Here is a 26,043-nt window from a genome sequence, read left to right as displayed (position 1 = left end):
AAATAGAATACTTTATATATGGCTATATAAATATGTAGCAAAAGTTTAAAGGCAACCATAAAAATGAAACACACCAACTTAAGAAAGATATAAGTTCTGGGGGGGGGGAGGGATGGGAAAAAACAGGACACAGGACTTCAGGTACAGCTATAATATCTTCCTTTTTTTTTTAAAGAGGTCTGAAGCAAACATAGCAAAATTTGGCATCTGTTTACCTTGCTGGTGGGTACACGTGCTGCATGTATTATTATCTATACTTTTCTATATGCATGAAATATTTTTTAAATTAAAAGAAAAACATAGAAAAGAACATAAAAGACTTAGATTTAGTCTCTACCTTCACAAAGCATGTAGCCAAAGCAAATGGGAGCAAAATTCCACAACATGCCAGAGCCATCAATAATACCCCTTCTTCTTTATCAGTGCTATTACAAATTCTAAAATATGCACTTTCTAACAATGGAGTGCTTTTTAAGTTTTATTCTTTTTGGGGGGGAGGGGCAGAAGGAGAGGGAGAGAGAGAATCTTAAGCAGGCTCCACATTCAGCGCAGAGCTGACGTGGGCTTGATCTCACAACCCTGAGATCATGACCTGAGCCGAAATCAAGAGTTGGATGCTTAACCCACTGAGTCACCCAGGCACCCCACATTGGATTTGTTTTATTTGGGGGGAGAATAAAAGTAAATGTGTGTGCTTGCTTCCCTTATTATTATTGTCAAAGTAATCATTATTTTAGACTCTGAAAAGTACAAACATTTCATGTTAGACATTAAATTTTCTGAAGGGCTATATGCAAGATATAGGGAGACCATGGTGAGCACCATATTAGTGGAGATAACTAAAATCTGTTGCTACAAGATGATGACTGTACCAATTACATAAAATATCCCAAGGCAGGTCCATAGGATGAATCTGAGCCTGTGAGTGCCATGCCAAGAGTAAATAGGGGCAAAGTTTATGACTGAATATTTTTAAATATATTTTTAAGTGTAAAACTGACCTGCATTAGCTAGATTTTTCTTAGAAAACAGACTTGTGTCCATGACCAGAGCATTTCAATTCTGCTACAAAGGTTTTTGAAAAGGAAAAAAAGAAAAGAAAACATCTCTATCATCTAGAACAGTAGAGTTGAGATTACCATAATTTTAAGATTTTATTTATTTATTTGAGAGAGAGAGAGAGAGAGCATGTGGTATGCATGAGTGGGGGGAGGGGCAGAGGGAGAGGCAGACTCCCCGCTGAGTGGGGAGCTGCATATGGGCGCTCAATCCCAGGATCCTGAGATCATGACGTGAGCCAGAAGTTAGAGGCTTACCAACTGAGCCACCCAGGTGCCTCCAATTTGAGTGTATTTTTTAATGTAACAAAGTTTGAGACCTACTTTTTGAGGTACTGAGCAAGATTTGAAGTTCAGTCTCCCCATCTGGGTTAAGTTTGTCCACATCTCTCTCCACAACTGTGGAACCAGAAAGGAGATAATCACTAGTTCCTGTCAGAAGGACAAAAGTAGAATTTTAAAAGTCTACATTTTCATAGATAGAGCATTATTCATGGTTGATAGCAGAATGCTGTCTGATATTATAAGTACATGAGACAAACCACTCACCTTTCCTCACAGAGAAGCGAACGTTTTGAGACTCCATAGTGCTTTCCGAAGAGAATGCCACAGACTGTACCGCCACATTAGGTCTCACCACTGACGTGTTACCCAAAGATGTAGAATAAATCTCCATTTGCTTAATAAGTCTGTATAGGATAAAACATAACAACGTAATATTCTAGAGATTTGTCGTAAAATCAAAGGTGTGTGTTCTCTCCCACATTCCAGTAGAAAGGCACGACCATAGAACTCATGTGAACATTGGCACAATCTACTTAAAATAATTTATTGTCTTCACCAGAATCTTGCTTTGTTATGTATATATACTTTTTCTAAAGTTCTGATGGACTGTCTCCACTGAAGGATACCTTGTATATAGATGCCAGAAAGTTGGAGCTCAACAATGACAAAGTTCCCCACAGAAGTAGTCTTTATTGTGTTGTTCTTCACACAAAGGGTGGTGTTGCTACCCATCATTGGCCAGACATGTGCGTCTTGTTTCTCCAGTGATGAGAACCAATTTCCATTTATTCAACTCCCTCCTCTCACCCAAACCCCTTGGGGTCTAAAGCATCTCCTGTTAGTTGTTGGTTCCAGAGGCAACAGTTCATTTGGAACCATGCAAGAATAGAGCTCTGAGCTCACTGACTTGGTTATTAACTCTACATTGCAGGTTTCCACAATGTTCTTTTCTACTTTGGATAACTTTAAAGACAGATTAGATGGAAGGTGGGAGGGAGTGGGGGAACCTGTCAATTTGGTGCTTTCCAGAGAAAAGTCGTAAGACCTTTTCTTTTCCTTGTTTCCTGTAAGAAATACTTGTCCTATTTCTGTACTTGACAAAACAAAATCTCTATAGCTAAGATAACCGATTCAATCTAGTTTTCCCAGAAATGAAGGGATTTCATTAAAATGTAGTTGTTCCATATTCTAAATCTCTATTTTGGCCACTAAAGTATTTTTCCCTTTCCCCAACTGACATAATAGACAAATTTTAAAATAATTAAAAATTGCTTTCATAAAGAGAGTATGATAATCATTTATATGGAAACATTCGAGTTGGCTTCTCTGTTTTGAATGTTTTCCTTTCGTAACACCATTTTCTGAATTTTTAGCAATTCACACTATACATTTCCCACTTAATGAATAACAATCATACTCCAGAGCTGCTTTCGTCAGGAAGACTACATAACAAAATTCTAATCTTATAAGAACATATTTCATACATTTGTCAACCAAACAATATCTGTTGAGCACCAACTAAGAGGTCATACCCTATGAAACACTGGAGATAGCAAGAGGCGCTCCCTCAGGCATTGGAAGTCTAAAGAGAAGGATGTACTAGATATCTGAGAGTGATTGCAGGGTTCACAACCACTTTTGTTTTTTATTTTTATTTTTTTTTAAGATTTTATTTATTTGACAGAGAGAGACACAGCGAGAGAAGGAACACAAGCAAGGGGAGTGGGAGAAGGAGAAGCAGGCTTCCCGCGGAGCAGGGAGCCCGATGTAGGGCTTGATCCCAGGACCCTGGGATCATGACCTGAGCCAAAAGCAGATGCTTAACTGACTGAGCCACCCAGGCGCCTCTCACAACCACTTTTAAAGGGTTGCTCTAGCCATAGCCACTTTTAAGGCCATTTTTTCCTTCCATATGATTCTTCCCTGCTCTTGCCATAACTGATTCGATTAGAGATGAGTGCTTGCCTCGGAGTACCCAATGCAGAGGCTTGCCATTGGCCAGTATAAATGACTGGAAGAAGAAACCAGATTCTTTTCACTCGGGAATTTTCAAGTTAGTGCCATAGTTATATCAAGAAAGTCATGGTTTAGAGGCGATCAGAGAGGTCATTCTGTCATTGTAAGGCCAAATAGAAATTTAAAATAAGAGGCTTATTTTTTCCTGTTGAAAATAAAAGATGGGATGCCTGGGTGGCTCAGTAGGTTAAGTGTCTGCCTTCTGCTCAGGTCATGATCCCAGGGTCGAGGGATCCGGTCCCTCATCGGGCTCCCTGCTCAGCGGGAAGCCTGCTTCTCCCTCTCCGACTCCCTCTGCTTGTGTTCCCTCTCTCACTATCTCTCTCTCTGTCAAATAAATAAATAAATTTGTAAAAAAAAATAAATTTTATATATATATGTGTGTGTGTATATATATATAAATTCTTTTGAGAACTACATTGGCATTTTGTCCACTTTATGACCTAGGAATGTCTTTCTCAAGGACATAGAAGCCATCTCTTTGAAATGTAAACATCAAGGGATTCCCTATTTCCCAGTTCCTGTGAGGGTAGGAGCCTAATTTTAGTGGGTGGGTACCTTGCTCCAAGTTGCAAAGCTACCTCTTGTCATAAAGATATGAGAAGTTTGTTCTTCCTCTGGATAAAGTGCATTAGCTAACACAGATGGTCACCTCAATTACTGGGTTAATGTAGGATGAATTATGTGTGTCAGTGTTGTCAAGTTCTCTTAATTGAGGACTAGTTATTGATTACCCGAAAACACGTATGTAATGGGTTATATCTGCTCGGCTACATAAAGAAGTGAGATTCCTCTCTGTCTGCAATCTCTTAGTGTTTGCCTGTGATACACATCACATTCTGGTTTAATGTTTATGCCATAAAAAGTGTTTTCTTTCTCTACTATGTTTGTGGAGAGCATTTCTGGGTTGAGAAAAGATTTTGTTTTTAATTATGTTTCCTGAAATTAACAGGGTTAATGTCATTAACAGGGTTAATTTATGAGAAAGCAGAAACCAGAAGATGAAACATACATGTTTATTGAGTCATGTTAATTATAAAGACCAACTGCTAACTTTTTTTCAAGACCAAATATATAAAAGTCAAGTATCGTGCTCGTGATTTACATATATTAACTCAGTTGAACCTCACAAGAATCCTACTGAAGTGAGTCTCAAAGTTATTCCCATATTATACTGAAGAATCTGACGCTCTTCCAAGAGAAATCAATTTGTCCAATATCATGTACCGACTAAATAACAATGCTAAGATTTGAACCCAGGACTGTCTGACTCCAGAGGCTGTGGCCACAACCATTATATTATCCCAGAAGGAAGGCCCACAGACTCCTCTACGGGGACCTTCAGAGCTGCCTTGGATGCCCTGCCATCTTCCTACTCCAGAAGCCATAAAGCCCCGCCATATTATGATACTGTTTTTAGGTTCCCATGAGATTCCATAAGCCTCTTTACAATAGATCTCTGGTCAAGATAATTTAAGCAGGCATCTTTTAACCAAAGAAGGCTGGCTGGAACAAAAATACAAATAGAAATGTGCAACGTGAACGTACAAAGTGGTCAGTATTAGGGAAGCAGTTTTGCATTCCCAAGGATAGGTAAACAAGGACAATTACGAGCCCTGAATTTCAGGGTGATAGCTCAGTCTTTGTGACAAATGGTCAAAATGGAGAAAGGAGGTCTTAGATTCACTGATTGCAGTAGGATGCTCTTAACAGCAGAGACCTTGCCCAGGGCTCCTCCCAACTTAGACCAAGAGAATGGATGAATGGATGCTAGAGAACTTCACTATGACAACTTGAGCCAGCTGGAGCTGGGCAGGTTTTTTCCTTCCTGTCACTCTCCTGTTTTACTCTCACACTGTCCACTTCTCCCCATGAGTGGAGAAGGGGAGTCCAGTAGCTTAGGGATGCAAACAGGAAATTGTGAATGAAAGAAGGGAGAAGCCAAAGTGAGATGGGCCACGAAGGCCCAGTGTCTGTCAGGAGACCCTGCAGGTAGGCCCAGGTTCAGGGGACAGAGTTTGGGAAGGAAGAGTTCCCCAGAGAAGAAAATTAATTTTCTTCTCCAGGGAGAGAGGAGCTTTAGCATCACCTCTGCTGGCAGTTCCTGAGGAGTACTAAGGGCTTGGTGACCTGATCTGGGGGGCTGGAGCCTGAGGCGACAGCCTTATCTAAGTGAATGAGGCTCCGAGTCCACGAGGGTTTATGCATAAGACTACCTGGGAGAGTCAACTGACAGACCAGGATTAGAAAAGTAAGCAGACTAGAAATCCACAGTGGGAGGAATTACTATGTGTGTGGTTATAACATTTCATATTTCAGTGTATCCCACATTTAAAATTTTTATTCATCCTCTAATCACCTCCTTCGATGCCATTTGGATATTGCACATAAATCACACAGAATCGAGTTTTTCTCCATGTCTTAAGCTAGTAAAATTCATAATTGCTTATTGTCAGGACCGTATTTTCATCTATATCATGATGTGTGACCTTCTCAGCCAAATCTCACAGTTGCTCTCTCCTCAGCTTTCTCACCAAAAACATCCACACTTCTCCTTTCCCTCTAGCAAGACTGCAAGCGCAGAGCCTCCAGCTCTGAAGGGAGCCCACTCTCACTCTCAAGCTCCATGTTCACTGAACAGAGACTCTAAAACCCATGGCCACTTCCTTCTCCAACTTCAAGAAAAATGGGAGTCTAGGGGCGCCTGGGTGGCTCAGTTATTAAGCAGCTGCCTTCGGCTCAGATCATGATCCCAGGGTCCTGGGATCAAAACCCGCATCGGGCTCCATGCTCCGCAGGAAGCCTGCTTCTCCATCTTCCACCCCCCCTGCTTATGTTCCCTCTCTTGCTGTGTCTTTCTCTGTCAAATAAATAAATAAAACCTTAAAAAAAAAAAAAAAAAAATGGGAGTCTCCACACTCCCAGTGAGAAGGGCCCAGACTCCTATTGAAATCTGAAGTCATAAAATACACCAATTAAACTGCTGAAACAACAACCTCTACCACCATCTCTCAGAATTACAATCTTTTGAATGTCTTATCCATTTCATGCTTTTGTACTTTTTCTACTTTGAGGGCTCAACACAGTAAAAATTAGAAAACTGAGAACTACTTCTAGGAATTTCTCCTAAAGAAATAATGGGCCATGCAAACAGAGATTATGTATAAGAATGTTGATTGCTCAAAATATTAAAAGACTTGAAGCAATCTAAATGTCTTTCAACAGGAATTGCTTAAATACTCATATTATGCAGTATCTAAAATTTATGTTGTATATGTATAGATATTTATATTGAAAAGGTGTTCATAAGTTATTACTAAGTGACAAAAATAAGCTATAAATCAGTAGAGTATGTAATATGATACAAACACACACACAGAGAGAAAAATCTGGAAGAATATATACCAACAGGTTAATAAAGGTGGGACAATTTTTTAAATTTTGCTCATCTGTATATTTTCTTATTTTTCTATAATGAGCATATAAATTTACCTAAATTTTTTAAAAATCAAGAAAACTATATATAAGGTAAAAACACAATGAATCCTAGTTAAGAGACCTCTGTAATAAAGTATATAAGTCTTATTATAAATATACAACCAAAAGTATGTCAAAACATAGGAATCAAAAAGAGAGAAAGCAGGTAGAGTTGGATTTTTTCTTTCAATGTAGCCTTGGGAAAGCTAAAGAAAGCTTAACCAAGATACACCAGGATCTTGGGGATAGCTGAGTTGTGTGTAGGGAGCGGGCAACATGTCCTGCAAAGTTATGCTATTATTTTCAGCTCTGTACATTGAGAAGAGTTGGAAGAGCTCCTTTTGTGCATGCAGGCTGACCCTTGGCCATGCCAACCGAAGGCTAGGAAAATATGTTCTAGTCTAAATCATCCCAGTTGCTCTCTATCTCCCAGACCATGGCCACCCCAGGAAGCAGGAATTAACATACAACACTCTGTCCAGTAAATGAAGATCGGGTGGAAAGCCAAGACCTCAGTCGGCATTCCAGAGGACTCAGCCAGTTAGTGCAGCCAGGAGAGAAGTAAAGACACCTCTCTTCGTGCTTTAACCTAGGAAACTAGATAGCACTTTGTAATATTTTCTTTCCCGATTGGAATTGGGCTTACGTCGCCAAGGTGTCATCATTATCAGAAGCAGTAGCAGCAGCTTCCTGAAAAACGTCTTCCCCGGCATCTAGAAGTTGACTCACTGTTGTTACAGCAATTACTTTTGCCTGCCAGGAAGAAGGCAGCAAATGATCATCGTAGCAGACATGCATCAGACATCCTCATCACCATCATTATCATGCATTATTACGGTATCAAGTGGCACTGTGAGTATGGTAATCTAGAGGTGAGTAGTTTTCAAACTTGAAGGTTTAGTTTTAGATGGCAGAGACTAAAGATAAGGCATGGGGAAAATTTAAATTCAGTCCATCAGGAAGCTTAGGCTTCTGAATCTGGCCTCCAGGCAAGGTCTTTCACAGAACCTCTACCCCACCCCCAAGAACACAATAGCAGATGCCTGGATACAGAAGCAGAAACAAAGTAAGACTGCAGGGCTCTGATTGTGGAAACATTACAGCCCATAATACTTAGTATAACTATCATACTTACTATTGAACTAAGTAAAGCGGTTTCTAGTTTTGTCTTTCTTTCTGTGTCTGTTTTTTCTTCCCCTCCCCTTTTTTAAAAACCTTGTGAGTTTTACCTCAGGTTCAGCATTTCTGGTTGAGTTGAAGATCTGCCCCACCACTCTAGTGGCAGAAATGACGCCCTCTGGAGTTATTCTATCGACATCAGATGTTAAAATCTGAGCTTCAGTCGAAATATTCAGAGACTGTGTTGAGATATTGACTATCTGTTTAAAAAAAAACAAAAAACAACAACTCTAACTTCATACAACTATGTCTAAACACTTTGCAAGCAATTGCAGGTCAATAAACTGGAATTTAGCTGACCCTCGATCTCCTGCATCTACTCAGTTCTTCATGTTTGCTTCTCTCCTTGTGTAAAGGACAAAGTACATGCAGGCTGGTGGCTTTTCCAGCCTTTACTATCTGCTGGGATTCATTAACTAAGTCTGCCTTAGATAGACCAATGCTACTCAACGTGGGATCCATGAACCCAGTAACTGTTACAGGGCTCACAGGGACATAAGCGTAGAAGCTGTAACTGGTCAGAAACTTACACAACAATTGTATCCTGTTGAATCTAGTTATTTTTTTCAGTGATCCATATTTGGATGGGAGCTACACTTGCGTGAACATAGCATAACATATGGACTTGTTCTAATCACTGTGTTGTACACCTGAAACTAATGTAACACCGGGTATCAACTACACGTCAATAATAAATAAATAAATAATTGAAAACCTTTTTTAAAGAGAAAAAAAGGATTTGTATTTTATATATATCTTTTTTCATCCCATTTTCCTAGGAATTCATTGTTATTACATTTTACAAAATTATCGGTCTGCAAGGGATTGGAAATTTTTAAAACAGGCTTTTCAGCACAGATTGAGAAACACTGACCTAGGCCCTATCTCCAGGTACCAACTGGCCCCCTGGCTCTGGTATTGTGAGGCTAAAACATGTTAATCTGTATTGTCTTTAGTAGAGCCAGGTGTTATCGTGTGTATATGTGGCTTCGTTTTTCACTAGATGGCAGCATTATTTCAAAAATCAAACCAAGGTCACAGGCCATTCACACTTAGGGGAGAGTTGAAAACAATATTCAATCAATAGACAGAAACAACGAAAGCTCTCATTCAATAGCTAGGTCCCTGCTCTGTTCTAGGCACTTTGCTGGATGTTTTATAGGAGTTATCACATTTAGTACAAAAAACAACACTGTCAGTGGAGCATCCTTATCCCTGTTTAAAGGTTTGGAGAGGTAGAGGAGTCCCCGCAGCTTACAAGTGTCAGAGCTCACAGCCAAAACCTGGGTAGTCAGACTCCAGAACATAAGGTCTTTCCCCCAGTCTGTGTAGTTGGCACAAACTATGGAGTTGGCAGCCATCTCCACTCTCCACTCCCAACCCCATGTCTACCCCTATCCCTGCCCATCTACAATTAGGGAGCCAGAGTGATACAGTGTGGGCTTTAAAATAAAAAGTAACTCCATCACTTTTTGGCTGTGGTTCACTACACCTCTCAGAGATAGCTTCCTCATCTATAAAATAGGTACATAAATATCTATCTCTATATAGTTGTTATAAGAATTAAATATGATAAAATAACATATGTAAAATGTTAGCACAGTATTTGGCACACAGTAAGTAGCTCAATAATTAGTATGATCACTCTAGTTATCTATGAGAACAACTGAGGTTCTATAAAAACTAAATGAGATAACATATTTAACATGCCCTGCACTTAGAAGGACCACTTAAAGTTTCATTTTCCTCCCCTTTCTTGGCTCCAGATATTAGCAATTCTATGCATTTGCATACAGGTATACACTAGGTTAAAATAATTTAATGTCGGGGCACCTGGGTGGCTCAGTTGTTAAGCGTCTGCCTTCAGCTCAGATCATGATCCCAGGGTCCTGGGATCGAGCTCCACATCGGGCTCCCTGCTCGGCGGGAAGCCTGCTTCTCCCTCTCCCACTCCCCCTGCTTGTGTTCCTGCTCTCTCTCTCTCTCTCTCTCTCTGTGTCAAATAAATAAATAAAATCTTTAAAAAATAATAATAAAATAAAATAATTTAATCTGCATGAAAAAATATCTAGCCATATATATTTCCCACTTCACTGGCTCATGGACACAGCCCTGAGACCAGCATTAGGTCCTAGGGTTCCCACCTCAAAAGGTCTTTGATGTTTGTTGTTGTTGTCACTCTTTATTCTGATTCAGTTAACCATCAAAATACCTTCCTTTTGGTCTCAAATGTCAGCAATCTATTTTCTGATATATTTTCACTGCTCTAAAAAGATGAGGCCATTTAAAATGTGTTATAGACTATCATTTGCTAAAATTTGCTAAATGTGTTATAGACTATCATTTGCTGAAAATTTGCAGGTCCAACGGTCCTTTTTCACAAACAGATATAAACTTCAAAAAAAAAAAAAAAGAGTGGTTTCAGTTACCAGTTTTTGTTATTCCTAATTTGAGAGTTGACCGTTAGGTATCTAAAGAACAGAGACTTCACACACAGTTGGAACATTTTCCATTTGCCCAGCACACGGACCACATGGCATACCTGCTTTTCCAGCGTTTCCAGAGTTTCATTGCAATTTCCTTTGCTCACATTTTGTAATTCTATCTCTCCATATATGGTAATCTTGCATAGCCGGGTTGCTATTGGATTGCCCGCTTTAAAAAAAAGAAGAAAAAAAGACAGTGTTTGCAAAGATGGCCACTAGCAACTAACTGCCTGCTCGCGTACACATCCCCTTCTCAGTGGGATTGTCCTGCTCCTCCCACTGAGGGGTAGAGTCTATACCTCCATTTTCTAAATCTGGGTTAGACTTAAACTTGCATTGGCCAACAGAATGTTCTGTGAGAGTTCCAGACCTTGGGCCTCAAGAAGACTTGGAGTTTCAGATTTGCCCTCTTGGAACACTGTCCGGAGACTATTGTACGAGGAAGCGGCTCTGATCTACTGGAGGATGAGAGGCTATGTGAAAGAGAACTGAGTCCGTCCAGCCAGCACCAAAGCGTCATGTGAGTGAGGGTGTCTTGGACATTCGAGCAGTCCATCAACCCACAGAACTATGAAAAATCTAAATCATTATTCATTGAAGCCACAAAATTTGGGATGGTTTAATATACAGCAATGAAAAAGTGAATCAGGCAGTCATTACAGGAAACTTTTAGGCAGATGTCACTTGTCTTGATTTTTAAATCTGAAATTCAAAAGACCAGTCAACTGTTTCCTACATTCAAAGTCTACAAGGAAGATGTGCCTTCCAACAACTAGGGACATTGGGCTCTGAATTGGATGTGATGAGGGTTGAGAGATCAGAAATAATATGAAAAATTCCTACTAGAGCGGGCCCCTGGGTGGCTCAGTCGTTAAGCGTCTGTCTTCGGCTCAGGTCATGATCCCAGGGTCCTGGGATCAAGCCCCACATCCAGCTCCCTGCTCAGCGGGAAGCCTGCTTCTCCCTCTCCCCCTGCTTGTTTTCCCTCTCTCACTGTCTCTCTCTCTCTGTCAAATAAATAAATAAAATCTTCAAAAAAAAAAAATTCCTACTAGATATTAAATTATATATTGAACTTTCGTTCTCTATCCAAATCTGAGTAACACCTGAAAGGCAAAGAGTTCTATTGTATTGTAGCACTTATTTGATATTTGGTTGGCTCTCAATAAATACTTTTTGAATCATTGGGTTTATTTCCTGTAATTATCACCGAGCTATCCTACCTCAGTGTCCTCCTGTGACTAATGCTTAAGAGCCAAAAACATAATATATATCAAACAAGTGTGATGTCCCTTGATGAACATATTACTGACTTTTTTTTTTTTTACTGTTCCTGATTTGGTAGCACACAGTTATTTTTTGTAGCTGTATCTCTTTTATAAATTATAATAAAATAGTTAAGATATACAAAAAATGAAAAACTAAGACGATAGGTATCCATAGACATACCATAGAGTATAAGAAGTAAGTACCAATAACATGAAGCCCCCATGCCTTTTCCTTCTGAGCTTTTAATCAAGAGGCTAGAAGGACCTATGTAAAGAATAGGATCATGAATATTTGAGTAGGCATGATATATATGGGCAGAAGCAATTTGAATTCTGGAAATGGAATACTGGTCTACATAATCTCTTAGAATAAATAAGATAAAGAAACACACAGGAGGGCGCCTGGGTGGCTCAGTCGTTAAGCGTCTGCCTTCAGCTCAGGTCATGATCCCAGGGTCCTGGGATCGAGCCTCGCATCGGGCTCCCTGCTCAGTGGGAAGCCTGCTTCTCCCTCTCCCACTCCCTCTGCTTGTGTTCCCTCTCTCGCTATGTCTCTCTCTGTCAAATAAATAAATAAAATCTTAAAAAAAAAAAAAAAAAAAGAAACACACAGGAAAGACTAGTATCTGTAAGTACTACAATATTTCAAAGAGCCCTTGACATACACAAAAATAAATACCTAAATAAAATGTGAAATTCTCCCCAGGGTTATTACTGACAGAAGTTCTATCAAACGTTTTCATAAATGATCTAGACTTGGCAGTATTACTGAGATATCCAGTTCTGCAGGAAATGATGATATCCTGCAGGAAGATGTGAGAAATATGAGGACTGGTCAAAGAAAAGTCGATGCAGGGGCGCCTGGGTGGCGCAGTTGGTTAAGCGTCTGCCTTCAGCTCAGGTCATGATCCCAGGGTCCTGGGATCGAGGCCCGCATCAAGCTTCCTCCTTGGCGGGAAGCCTACTTCTCCCTCTCCCACTCCCCCTGCTTGTGTTTCCTCTCTCGCTGTCTCTCTGTCAAATAAATAAAATAAAAAATCTTAAAAAAAAAAAGAAAGTCAATGCAAACAAAGTTCAGATAAAACACTAAGGGAAAATCATACAGCATAATGGGCTCTAAGCTGTCATGAAAGGAATCTATGCATTTTTAAGGGCTACTCTTGGAAGGTATTACCTAATACAGCAGTGAAATAAGTCATCAAAATCCTGGATATCAGCAGGGAGCATATTAGAAGTTAAAAAATGTTATTTGCTCCTTTATTCTTGGAATGTCTCTATGTAAGCAAGGTTGTCATGCTTCAAGGAAGGTATGATGAAGCTGGAGAATGTTCCAAGATGGATAACTAAAATGACCAAGGAGATGAAGAACTATCAACTGTGGACAGACTTAACTGAGCATCTCTACCTAGAAAGATGATGTCTGAAAGTAGATATGGTACAAATCTATAGCTAATGTTTAAAATTCAGACCAATTATATAACTCAATGAGCAGATATTAATATGTTCAAATTCCAGGACATAACTGAAACTGGGAAAATAAACCAACAGAAGAAGGACTAAAAGGAATTTATAACTGATCCATATTACAGTTTTTAGGGGAATTAGAATTGTGTGAGGTTGCATCCTAAACTTTGAACATGAGCATCATGAAAGGGAGCCAAACTCTTCCACAAAACCTTCTTTGGTCCCTCTTCCAGGGATTTAATACTAGTTGGAGGGAAGATAGGTATGACCCAGCATAGTGATTCATATGCTTAAACAGGAGATGTTTGGAAAAACACATACCATTCAAAGTGTCCTTATCACATCTTTGCTGGGAAGATCCATATTTTCCCGCTGGAATTCTATCAAAAGTTAAACTCTCATAGGTACTCTTTTCACAGAAATTAGCTATAATGAAAAGAAAATAAATTTTTTCATCATAAATTATAATTTTCTTTTTAAAATTTCAAACCAGATAAAAATCAAAGTTCAAAACCTATTCAGTATAATTTGAAGGCTAATAGAAGACTTTAGGACTCATTGACCCACCTGGAACTTCATACTTTTTTTATCTGGTTAATACCATTAGAAAAACCAATATGTTAGATAATAGGTTCTAGTTAAAATGTGCACAGTATATAACCTGGTAGAGGTAGAATGTGGTCACTAACACATCAGAAAGGACAGTGAAATCAGATTAGTTGAAATCTTGAAAATTAAAGAACCCATAGTACCAAAGGGCATCATGAGGATGTGGGTCAAAACAAAAAGACCAAAGTCATGGAGCATGTGAGATATACTAGCTTGTAGGAGTGTAGGAAATTATAGGAGTGCCTTCCTAAGGCTCTGGATCCTAAGCAGGCAGTATAAATTGTACAGAGTATTGGGAAGCATACTACAGATGAAGATGCAGCTTTGAAACATTATTTATAATATCCAAGACATGAAAGCAACCTAAGTGCCTATATATATATATATGTATATATATGATTATTACTCAGCCATAAAAAAGAATGCCATTTGCGACAACATGGATAGACTTAGAGGGTATTATGCTAAGTGAAATAAGTCAGACAGAAAAAGAAAAATACCATATTATTTCACTTACATGTGGAATCTAAAACACAAAATGAATAAACAAAAAACAGAAACAGTTTCATAAATACAGAGAACGGACTGGTGGTTGCCAGAGGTAAGAGGGTGGGGGAATTCGTGAACTGGGTGAAGGGGAGTGGGAGGTTCAGGCTTCTGGTTATGGAATGAATATGTCATGGGAATGAAAGGTACAGCACAGGGAATGGAGTCAATGGTACTGTAATAATGTTGTATGGTGACAGATGGTAGCTACACTTGTGGTGAGCACAGCATAATGGGTAGAGTTGCTGAATCACTATGCTGGGCACCTGAAACGAATGGAACATTGTGTGTCAACTATACTTCAATTAAAAAAAGAAGTAGCTTCGAACATTGATTCTGAGAGAGCACAGCCTGAAGTCAAACCACTAATTTAATAACATCTCATCCAGAGAAAGGATGAAAAGACAGAAACTTCATCTGAATATATACTTGGATAGGAAGATGTACCTTGATTTCAGAAAAGTTGAATATGTTAGAATTGTGATATTTGAAATGGGGTACTATATTGTATCACCAACTGAAAGGACCTGAGGAAATCATACCGCCCACTGCCCTGAAGTAGACACTGCAACCAGAAGGAAAAGCATCTGTCAGTTTACAGAGAAACTTGAGAGTTGGGAAACATACTAGGTATATTGAACATATAGGTAAATAGCCCCAAAAGAATATTCTGCTATTAAGCTAACAAACACACCTTAAAGCCACCATCACTATACCCACTATACCTACTGTTACTAAATCATTAACAGAAACTTCAAGAAGCTTTGTTGCTGTCCTTATTAACACAAGTCACCTAAACCTCATACCCTAGTACCATCCCAAATAACTTACTGATTGTACATCTCCATCCTTTCCATAAGTCTGGACAAATGCATCCGCCATATTCCCAGGTTCCACCATTCCTGCAGAACTCTAGAGGGATGCTTGGTGAGGAGGTTGATACTTCTAAAAAAAACAATAAAAATAGAATAGTACACAAACTGGCTGATCAATTTCTCCTTTTGGGTCTGTGGCCTTTAATTTCTATGTGTAAAACACTTACTCTGAGTACCTCTGGAGAAATATGTTTTGTAATATCATCATCAACAAAAATATACATCGAGAATCTACACAGGATACACAATGCTTACAAGAGGTTATAAAGACCAAAAAACTACATTTGAAAGACATAATACCTTGATCAAGGAGATTAGACTCTAGTGGGGAAAATAGGAGATTATATAGATGAGATAGATGGATGGATGGATAGATAGGTAGATGACAGATAGATAGATAGATAGATAGATAGATAGATAGATAGATAGGTGATAGATAGATAGATAGGCTGGCCAACTAAGGCAACATGCAGATTTGTAAGTGCTATAAGAACACAGAAGAGAGATGTTGAGGACAGAGGTAATTTCTTCAGGGAGGACTTTCCAGAAGAGGTGGTATTTGAATCAGATTTTAAGACTAAATCTAGAAAAGCCAGATAAAAAAGGATGGCCCCAAATAGGCAGGATACAAAGTGCAAAACCACAAAAACATGGGAAGTTCTGAGGTGTCCGAGGAACATAGCAAAGTTTAACAAATCAGGAATATGGTTCTATGTAGAACAGCAGGACACAAACTGGATTGTGAGTGGGTTTATAGACCAAGCTAAGGAGATTTAATCCTGCAAGGGTCTAGAGAGATATTAAAACAAGGGAGTTACGTGTTAAGGTATGTGTTTTAAAAAGATACCTCAAGTGATATGGGAAGTGACTGAGGCTAGGAGACAAGGAAGGCCAGTTAAATGGGGATCAAATCTAGAGCAGTAGCTCTAAGGAAGATAGGTGTCAACAGATTCAGGAAGCATGCCTGAAACAGGATTGTAAGGATCTCGTGACTAGTTACTTTGAGCTGGGCACATGGGGTCTCCACATTGAAGATAGGGTGGATGGTGAACAAATTAACTAAGCCTAAGAATACAGAAGGCATTTTTTTTCACTTTTTTTTATTATGTTATGTTAATCACCATACATTACGTCATTAGTTTTTGAGGTAGAGTTCCATGATTCATTGTTTGCAGATAACACCCAGTGTGCTCCATGCAGTACGTGCACTCTTTAATAACATAATAAAAAAAAAAAAGTGAAAAAAAATAAATAAATAAAGGAAAGGTTCAGCTGATACATGGCTGAACTTTTACTCTTCCTGACTTACTACAATGCCAGCTTCTCCTATTGTATCTCCATGAGCTGTGAGCATTAGAGGAAGAGGGCTATTTTGGAACTCAAACACTAAGGGATCCCAGAAGCAATTATTCTTTGTGAATCATTGTCAGGGCCAACATCTGCAAAATCTCTGGGCAGTAAAATGTGGGATTCTGAATACAGAGCCATCAGCTATGTGGCTCTGGATATTCACAAGATCCTCCTCAGCTGAGCTTAGATATGGTAATTCTAAATTTATGCAAAGATTATGAGAGGGCCTTTTACATTAAAGGCTGAGAAAAGCTGTTTTCTTTATTTTTTTTTATTCTTTTTGTTTGTTTTTGTTTGTTTTGTTTTGTTTTGTTTTGTTTTATTTCTTTTAACCTGCCACCACCTGATGTAATTTGCAAACACTTGAACTTCCTGGAGAAATAAAGTACCTGATTACTTACCTAAAAACAAAACAAAAAAGAACACAGAAGGCAGAGCTCCTGCCCCAATAATGATAGAGTAGATTATATAACTTAACCCTCCCACAGATAACACTTTTAAATTCTGGACAAACGTTAAAAAGAAGACGAAGAAGAAAACGAAGAAAGGAAACTACTTGGGGACATTGGGCAGCAATGAAAAGCAGACGGAGGCTGAAGGCTATTCCAAGGTTACACAGTATTTCCCTGAGGGCCCTCCCTAGTCTGTATAGCAGGAGAGACCGAAGTCCAGCAGAAAGCCACAGTCTTCATGGATTAAGGTATGAAGTAACTTGTTTGGGGCTACCACAACAGCTGGAAATTGAAGGGAGATATCCAAGAAGAGATGCCATATAGAAAGGTGGCTCAAAGTCTATGTGTAAATTCCCCTCAAATCTGGGGAGAAAAATAAGATAGAAAAAAAAATAGAGTTTGAGGGGTATGTGAGAAAATATAGAGCAGTCTAATATGTATGCAACTGGAGTCCCAGAAAGAGAGAAGGAATAGGACATGTATCAGAAGAAATTATGGTCAAAATTTCTCAAATCTGGTTACAAACTTTAACCTATAGATCCAAGAAGTTCAATAAAACCCAAGCAAAATAAATACAAGGAAAATCACACTTAGACATAATATCATGGTCAAACTGCTAAATCTCAAAGATAAGGAAAAAATCTTGAAAGCAACCAGCTACTAGCCCAGACACTTTTACTGGTGAATTAGGGAAGAAATAATACCAGCCTCATATAAATTCTTTCAGAAAATAGAGAAAGAGAGAAGCTTCTTATATATTACACAAGGCCAGGATAACCCTGATACCAGAATCTGACAAAAACATTGCAAAAACAGAAAAGCACAGACCAATAAACCTCAATTACACAGATGTAAAAATTCTTTAAAAGTAGCGTACCAAATCCAGAAATATATAGAACTGATAATATATCATGACCAAGTGAGATTTACACCAGGAGTGCAAAGTTGGTTTAACAATAGAAAATCAATTAATTTAATTCACCATATGACAGAAAAATGGGGGAAGACCATATGATTATTTCAACAAGTGCAGGGGCCAAAAAGCATCTGACATTTTTTTTTAACTCTCAGCAAATAAGAAATGAAAGGAAACTTCCTCAAGCTAATAAAAATCTTCTATGAAGAACCTACCAATAACGTCATACTTAATAGTGTAATATTGAATGCTTTTCCCCTAAGATTGATAGAAAAAATGTTTAATTTCTGTAACCACTTTTATTCAACATTGTACGGAAGAGGCTAGCTAGTGCTAAAGGCAAAACAAAACAAAAGCATAAAGTTAAGAAAGGAAGAAATAGAATGTTCATTTTTTGTTGCAGATGACATCACCAAAGACTTTGAAAATCTTAATGTCTCAAAAAAAGTGAATTTAGCAAGACTGAATGATACAAAATAGATACGCAAAATGAAATTCATTTCCACATATTAGCAGCAAATAATTTGAAAATCATTTCCATTAAATTAGCAAAAAAATCATAAAATTTTTGGAAATAAATTTAAGAAAATATGTACAAGTGCTCGTTATTAAGAGAAAATTTAAAAGACCTAAATAAGTGGAGATCTATACCACGTATGTATGGAAGGCTCAAAGTTGTTAAGGTATCTATTTTCCCCAAATTGATACAGCCAAAATCCTAAAACAAAAGACCATTTTTTTGTAGAAATTGACAAACTGGCTTAAAATTTTTACGGAAAAATAAAAGACCTAGAAAAGCCCAAACAGAGTTTTAAAAGAAGAGACTTGGCTAGTTCATACCACTAATGTTATGACTTACTATATAGCCAGAGCAGTCAAGCCAGTATGACCGCTGCATAATGACACACAAACACATCAGTGAAGTAGAAGAAAGAGTTTAGAAATCCAGCAGACCCTCGAATAACACAGGTTGTTGTGCACATTCATTTACACACGAATTTTTGTCAATAAATACAGTACATACAGCAAATATATTTCCTTTTCCTAATGATTTTCTTCTTTTTTTTTTTTTTTGGTTTATACATATTATAGTTTTTCATTGTTGCTGTTTTTGTGTTTTTTTAATTTTTATTTAAAGTCCAGTTATGTAACATAAAGTATGATATTAGTTTTCAGGTGTAAAATATATTGATTTAGCACTTCCATACAACACCCGGTGCTCATCACAACAAGTGCCCTCCTTAATCTCCACTTAAGACTTTTTACTCATATATGGAATTTAAGAAACAAGATGAACAAGGGGCACCTGGGTGGCCCAATGGGTTAAGCATCTGCCTTCGGCTCAGGTCATGATCCCAGGGTCCTGGAATCAAGCCCCACATCAGGCTCCCTGCTCAGCAGGGAGTCTGCTTCTCCTTCTCCTTGTGCCACTCCCTCTGCCACTCCCCCTGCTTGTGCTCTCTTGCTCTCTCTCAAATAAATAAATAAAATCTTTAAAAAAAAAAAAAGAAAGAAACAGGGGCGCCTGGGTGGCTCAGTCGTTAAGCGTCTGCCTTCGGTTCAGGTCATGATCCCAGGGTCCTGGGATCGAGCCCCGCATCAGGCTCCCTGCTCCACGGGAAGCCTGTTTCTCCCTCTCCCACTCCCCCTGCTTGTGATCCTGCTCTCACTGTGTCTCTCTCTGTCAAATAAATAAATAAAATCTTAAAAAAAAAAAAAAAGAAACAAAACAAATGAGAAAAGTGGGGGAAAAAAGAGAGAAACGCAAACCAAGAAACAGACTTAACTATAAAGAACAAACTGATCTTTTCCTAATGATTTTCTTAAGATTTTCTTTTCTCTAGATTACTTTATGGTAAGAATACAGTATATAATACATATAACACATAAAATATGTGTTAACTTTTGCATTTGTTATTAGTAAGGATTCTGGCCTGCAGTATGCTATTAGTAGTTAAGTTTGGGAGGAGTCAAAAGTTATTTACAGATTTTTAACAGTTCAATGGGTTGGCACCTCCCACCCTCATGTGGTTCAAGGCTTAACTATAGATAGAACATATCTAGTCAGTTGATTTTTAAAAACGCCAAGGCCGGGGCACCTGGCTGACTCAGTAGGTTAAGCGTCTGCCTTCAGCTCAGGTCCTGATCCCAAAGGTCCTGGGATCCAGCCCTGCATCAGCTCCCTGCTCAGCAGGAAGCCTGCTTCTCCTTCTGCCTGCCGCTCCCCCTGCTTGTGCTCTCTCCCTCTCTCTCTCTTTCTCTCTCTGTCAAATAAATAAATAAATAAAAGCTTCAAAAAAACAAACAAACAAACAAAAAAACGCCAAGGCAATTCAATTGGAAAAGAAAGCTAAAGATAAACCTACCTATGACACAGAAATTCTACTTCTAGATAAATATGCAAAATAAATGGAAATACATGTCCACAAAGGGATTCATACAAGAATGCAGGTGTCAGAAACATTGCTATTATATGTCACTTGGATGCTTCCCTTCAGGTTTGAAGCACTCATTCCTCTAGCTTTTGTGAATGTTGGAAACTGAGAACACTTAGCTGAGTCCTTTTCTAGAATTGCTCTCAACTAAAGAGAATCAGTTCATCCAAGATACTGGTGACATGTGCCATGGCCAGTCAAAGCCAGGGAATAAAGTTTCATCCCTCAGACTCAAGACCTCAAAGAGTATATTTTCTAAAGACAGCTACACTAGACATCCCATCTCTCTTACTCTTATAATATGATGACACTTCTCTACGGCAAGATGGAGTTTATGTTCCCTCTCCTTGACTTGAGTGGACTTTTGTATCTGCCTTGACTAAGAGTGGCAGAAATTATGTGACTTCCAGGCTAGATCACAAAAGATGATTTGTCTTCTACCTAACTCTCACTCAGGATATATGCCTTGGGAGACCTAAACCTACAGGTAACATGTAAGAAATCCGGCTACTCTGAAGCCTCTATGCTAGAGACATCAAGGGGAGAGAGGACTAAGGAGTTTCAGCTGTTCCAAGTTTTTGAGTCTCCTTTGCCCGGACACCACACATGACTGAAGAAAACTTCAAGATGACCCTAGCTCCAGCTACAGTCTGAGGGCAACTTTATGAGAGATCCTAATCCAGAACCACCCAGGCATGGTGCTTCCAAATTCTGGGCCCAGAAAAACCATGAAAGATAATAAACAATTATCATTTAACTCAGTAAGCTTTGGGGTAATTTGTTCTGCAGCAATAGATAACTAATACAGACATCAGCTCTGGAGGGCTATCCCAACTTCAGCTGTCTTGTAGTTCAATTTCTCCTTCTACCCAGTTCTGACTCCTTAACCACCCCCACCACTCCACAAGTATTGAACCCAAGAGCACTTGTTGAAACTTTCATGCAGATAAATCTTCAATTCAGAATTTGTCTTCCAGGGAACCCAATCCTGGTAGTTTTATTCATGTTAGCAAAAAAAGGGGGTGGGGGCACCTTGGTGGCTTAGTCGGTTAAGTGTCCACCTCTTGATTTTGGCTCAGGTTATGATCTCAGGGTCGTGGGATTGAGCCCAACATTGGGCTCTGCACTCAGTGGGGAGTCTGCTTCTCTCCCTCCCTCTCTCTCCCTCTCCCTCTGACATTACCCCCCTCACACACTCTCTCTCTAAAAATAAATAAATCTTTAAAAAAATAGTCCATCAACTGAATAAACAAATTATGTGTATTCATATAATGGATTATTGATTATTTAGCAATAAAAAGCAATAGATACAACAATATAAATGAATCTGGAAAACATTACATTAACAAAAGTATTCAGACATACGAGAGTAAATACTATATAATATTTTTAATATAAGGTTCAAGAATAGCAAACTAATCTATGGTGATAAAATCAGAACAGTGTTTGCCCAAGGGGGAGGAAGTAGAGGTGGGGAGATTGGCAAAGAACACCTGCAGCTACAGCAAACAGTGAATACAGCCTAACTTTTAGCCAGATAAACATAAAACCTCACACTAAAGTCCTGTACCTCAATTCCTTTTACCTAATACATAATGTCTGACTTTCAACCAAAAAAGTACAAAGCATGCTAAAAGGCAAAAACACAGCCTGAATAGACAAACCAAGCATCAGAACAAACTTAAATATGACAGATATTTTGGAATTATCAGACCAGGAATTTGAAATAATGATGGTTAATATGCTAAGAGCTTTAATGAAAAAAGTAGATAACATGCAAGAACAAGTGAGTAATGTAAGAAAAGAGATGGAAACTCTAAGAAAGAATCAAAAGAAATGCTAGAAACAAAACACACTGTAACAGAAGTGAAGATTGTCTTTGACAGGTTCATCAGTAGACTGGACAGATCCAAGAAAAGAATCGCTGAGCTTGAAAAAATGTCAGCAGAAACTTTCTAAACTGAAAACAAAGACAAAATCAGAGAGGGAGACAAACCATAAGAGATTCTTAATCACAGGAAACAAACTGAGGGTTGCTGGAGGGGAGAAAGGGTGGGGGAATGGGGTAACTGGGTGATGGACATTAAGGAGGGCATGTGATGTAATGAGCATTGGGTATTATAAGACTGATGAATCACTGAACTCTACATCTGAAACTAATAATACATTATATGTTAACTAATTGAATTTAAATAAATAAAATTTAAAAAATAAAAACAAGGAGAAAAAAAGAATGAAAATTATAACAGAATATCTAAGAACTATGGGACAAAAATTGTAACATACATCTAATGGGAATACCAGAAGGACAGGAAAGGGAAGAAAGAATAGAAGAAATATTTGAAGTTTTGTTTGTTTGGTTGGTTGGTTTTTTTTTTTTTCTTTTAAGATTTTATTTAGTTATTTGAGAGAGAGTGCGTGAAAGTGAGCGAGAGACCACAAGCAGCGGGGAGCAGCAGAGGGAGATGGAAAAGCAGACTCCTTACTGAGCAGGGAGCCCGATGTGGGGCTCAATCTCAGGACCCTGAGATCATGACCTGAGCCAAAAGCAGCCACATACACCCAGGTGCCCCGAAATATTTGAAGTTTTAATGTCTGAAAATATTCCAAAATAAATGGCAGACACCAAATCACAGATCTAGGAATCTCAGAGAACACCAACCAGTATAAATGTCAAAACCAAACCAAACCAAATAAAAACTACACTTAGGCACATTTTATTCAAACTTCAGAAAATCAAAGACAAAAAGAGAATTTCAAAAGGGTGATGGGGGAGAAAGCTTATCTGTAGAAAAACAAGTATAAGAATTACATTGGAATTCTCCTCAGAAGCCATGCAAGCAATAAAAGAGTATAGTGAAATATTTAGTGTTGAAAGAAAAAAACACCAATAAAGAATTCTGTATCCAAAGAATTATCTTTTAAAAGTAAATGAGAAATAAAGACACAGAGACAAACAAAAATTGAGAGAGTTTGCAAGAAATTTTAAAATTCTTCAAAGAGAAGGAAATGATATAGGCTAGAAACTTGAATCTACATAAGAAAAGAAGAGCATTAGAGAAGGAATAAATGAAAGTAAAATAAAATCTTTTTCATTCTTAATTGACCTAACAGATAAGTTTATTCAAAATAATAATAGCAATGATGTATGAGGTGATTATAGCTTATGGAAAAATGAAATAAATGACCAAAAAATGTTGTAAGGGAAGAGAAGGAGGAATTGGGAATACTGTGTAATGATGTTCTGGCACTATTCATTAAGCTGTACATTGTTACTAAAAAGTGGACTTAGATTAGCTGGGTCTTTTAAAAAAATTATTTATTTATTTATTTACTGAAAGAGAGAGAGCACGGAAGTGAGGGGAGGGACAGAGGAAGAGAGAGAATCTCAAGCAGACTCCATGCTGAGTGCGGGGCCAGTGCAGGGCTCAACCTCACGACCCTGAGATCATGACCTGAACTGAAATCAAGAGTTGGAAGCCTAACTGACTGAGCCATCCAGGCACTCCAGACTTAGATTAGTTGTAAATGTATATTGCAAACTCTAGGTTAACCACCAAAATGTTTTTTTAAGTATAAATGATATGCTAAGAGAAGAGAGAAAGCAGAATCATATAAAATGCTCAATTAAAACCCGATAAGGCAGAAAAATACAATAGCAATGGAAGAAACAAAGAAAAGAACAATAAAAACACTTACAACTATGGTAGATATTATTCCAATATATCAATAATCACTTTAAATGGCAATTCTGTAACTACACCAATTATAAGACAGATACTATTAAGAGTGGATAAAAAACAAGACCCAACTATATGTTGTCTATATGAAACTCACCTCAAATCAAATTAAAAGTAAAGTGATGGAGAAAGATATACCATGACAACACTAATTAAGGGAAAGTTAAAGAAGCTATATTAACTTCACACAAAGCAGATTTCAGGGCAGCAAAAGTCATTAGAGATAAAGGACGTTTCATAATGATAAATGGACCCATTCTCTAAGAACTAACAATCTTCGATGATTTCTTACATAGATAATAATTTAGTTTAAAATATTTTAAAAAACTCTCTTGGGACTTCTTTAACCCACTTGCCATTTTAATCTCCAAATATTTGGGGGATTTTCCAGCTATCTTTCTGTTATTGATTTCTAGTTTAATTCCATCTTGGTTTAAAAACATACTTTGAATGATTTCTATTCTTTTAAATTTGTTTAGGTATATTTTATGGCCCAGAGTGTAGTTTATCTCAGTGAATACTCCATGGGTGCTTGAGAAGAATGTGTATTCTAACATCATTGGATGAAGTATACTATAAATTATTGTCAAATAGATCTAGTTAGTTGATGGTGTTTTCAGTCAACTTTATCTTTACTGATTTTCTGTTTGCTGGATCTGTCAATTACTAATAAGGGATGTTTAAGTCTCCAACTATCATAGCAGATTTATTTATTTTTCTTGAAGCTCTCTCAGTTTTTGCCTCACTTATTTTGACACTATATTGTTAGGTACACACATATCGAAGATAATGATTATGTCAGAAATCCCAAAGATTCACCAAAAAAACTTCTGGAACTAATAAACAATTATAGCAAGATTTTGAGATAAAAGGTTAATATGCAAAAGTAAATTGGATTTGGATTTTAAAGCACAATACCATTTACATTAGCACCAAAAAAAAAGAAATACATGAATATAAATATATCAAAATATGTACAGAATCTATATGAGGAAAACCACAAACTTCTAATAAAAGAAATCAAAGAAATTCTAAATAAGTAGAGAGATATTCCATGCTCATAGATAGGAAAACTTATTATTGCTTAGATTATCAATTTTTCACAGCTTGATTTATAGACTTAATGAAATTCCAATCAAAATCCCAGCAAATTATTTTGAGGATATCAAAAAAAGGGATGATGAGAGAGGGAATTAATGGGAACTCCATACTTTCTGCTTAATTTTACTGTAGCCTGAAACTTCTTGAAAAATAAAATCTATTAGTATGGTGGCGCCTGGGTGGCTCAGTCGTTAAGCGTCTGCCTTCTGCTCAGGTCATGATCCCAGGGTCCTGGGATCGAGCCCCGCATCGGGCTCCCTGCTCCGCGGGAAGCCTGCTTCTCCCTCTCCCACTCCCCCTGCTTGTGTTCCCTCTCTCGCTGTCTCTCTCTGTCAAATAAATAAATAAATAAAATCTTTAATAAATAAATAAATAAATAAAATCTATTAGTATAAAAAAATAAGAAACAGATCTAGACCTCAAAGAGCGAAGTTCTACCAAGAGAGATTTGATCGTAATTGTTATGTGACAAAGTTCTCTGTGTAATCAAGGGAATACCTGAGTCTTTTTAAATTGTAGAATGCTTCAAATATTCAAGATACAGAGGATAAAACATCCCCCACCACCCAGAGCCAGTTTTAAAAGATAGTAACTTTCTCTCAGATTTGCTTCAGAGTTTTCTAAAAATAATAAAACTTTACAGAAAGAATTGAAACTCTTTGTACGCCTTTCCAGCAACATTCCTTTCCCTCCATACCCAGAGGTAACTCTATATTGAAATTGTCATTTATCTTTTGCATCTTATTTTATACTATTTTTTTTTTTTTTTTTTTTTGCTGGTAAAAT

At 37.9% G+C, this 26,043-nt stretch overlaps 1 protein-coding gene across 1 annotated transcript in view; it reads right to left on the bottom strand.

Annotated features, from left to right (window-relative positions):
* The window catches only part of ADGRG7 (adhesion G protein-coupled receptor G7), a 66,325-nt gene that overhangs the window by 34,754 nt on the left and 5,528 nt on the right, over nucleotides 1-26,043 (bottom strand). The window contains exons 2-8 of the mRNA XM_036109681.2: nucleotides 15,220-15,333; nucleotides 13,555-13,659; nucleotides 10,558-10,670; nucleotides 8,066-8,215; nucleotides 7,483-7,589; nucleotides 1,608-1,747; nucleotides 1,383-1,490 (exon numbers count right to left, since the gene is read on the bottom strand). Coding sequence (XP_035965574.1) covers nucleotides 1,383-1,490; nucleotides 1,608-1,747; nucleotides 7,483-7,589; nucleotides 8,066-8,215; nucleotides 10,558-10,670; nucleotides 13,555-13,659; nucleotides 15,220-15,333 — 837 coding nt within the window. The remainder of the gene's footprint in view (nucleotides 1-1,382; nucleotides 1,491-1,607; nucleotides 1,748-7,482; nucleotides 7,590-8,065; nucleotides 8,216-10,557; nucleotides 10,671-13,554; nucleotides 13,660-15,219; nucleotides 15,334-26,043) is intronic.

The sequence above is a fragment of the Halichoerus grypus genome, chromosome 1 (assembly GCF_964656455.1).
Source record: "Halichoerus grypus chromosome 1, mHalGry1.hap1.1, whole genome shotgun sequence".
In the NCBI taxonomy this organism is placed as follows: Eukaryota; Metazoa; Chordata; class Mammalia; order Carnivora; family Phocidae; genus Halichoerus; species Halichoerus grypus.
The sequence above is the reverse complement of the archived record's forward strand: the minus strand, read 5'-3'. Positions and strand labels throughout refer to the sequence as shown.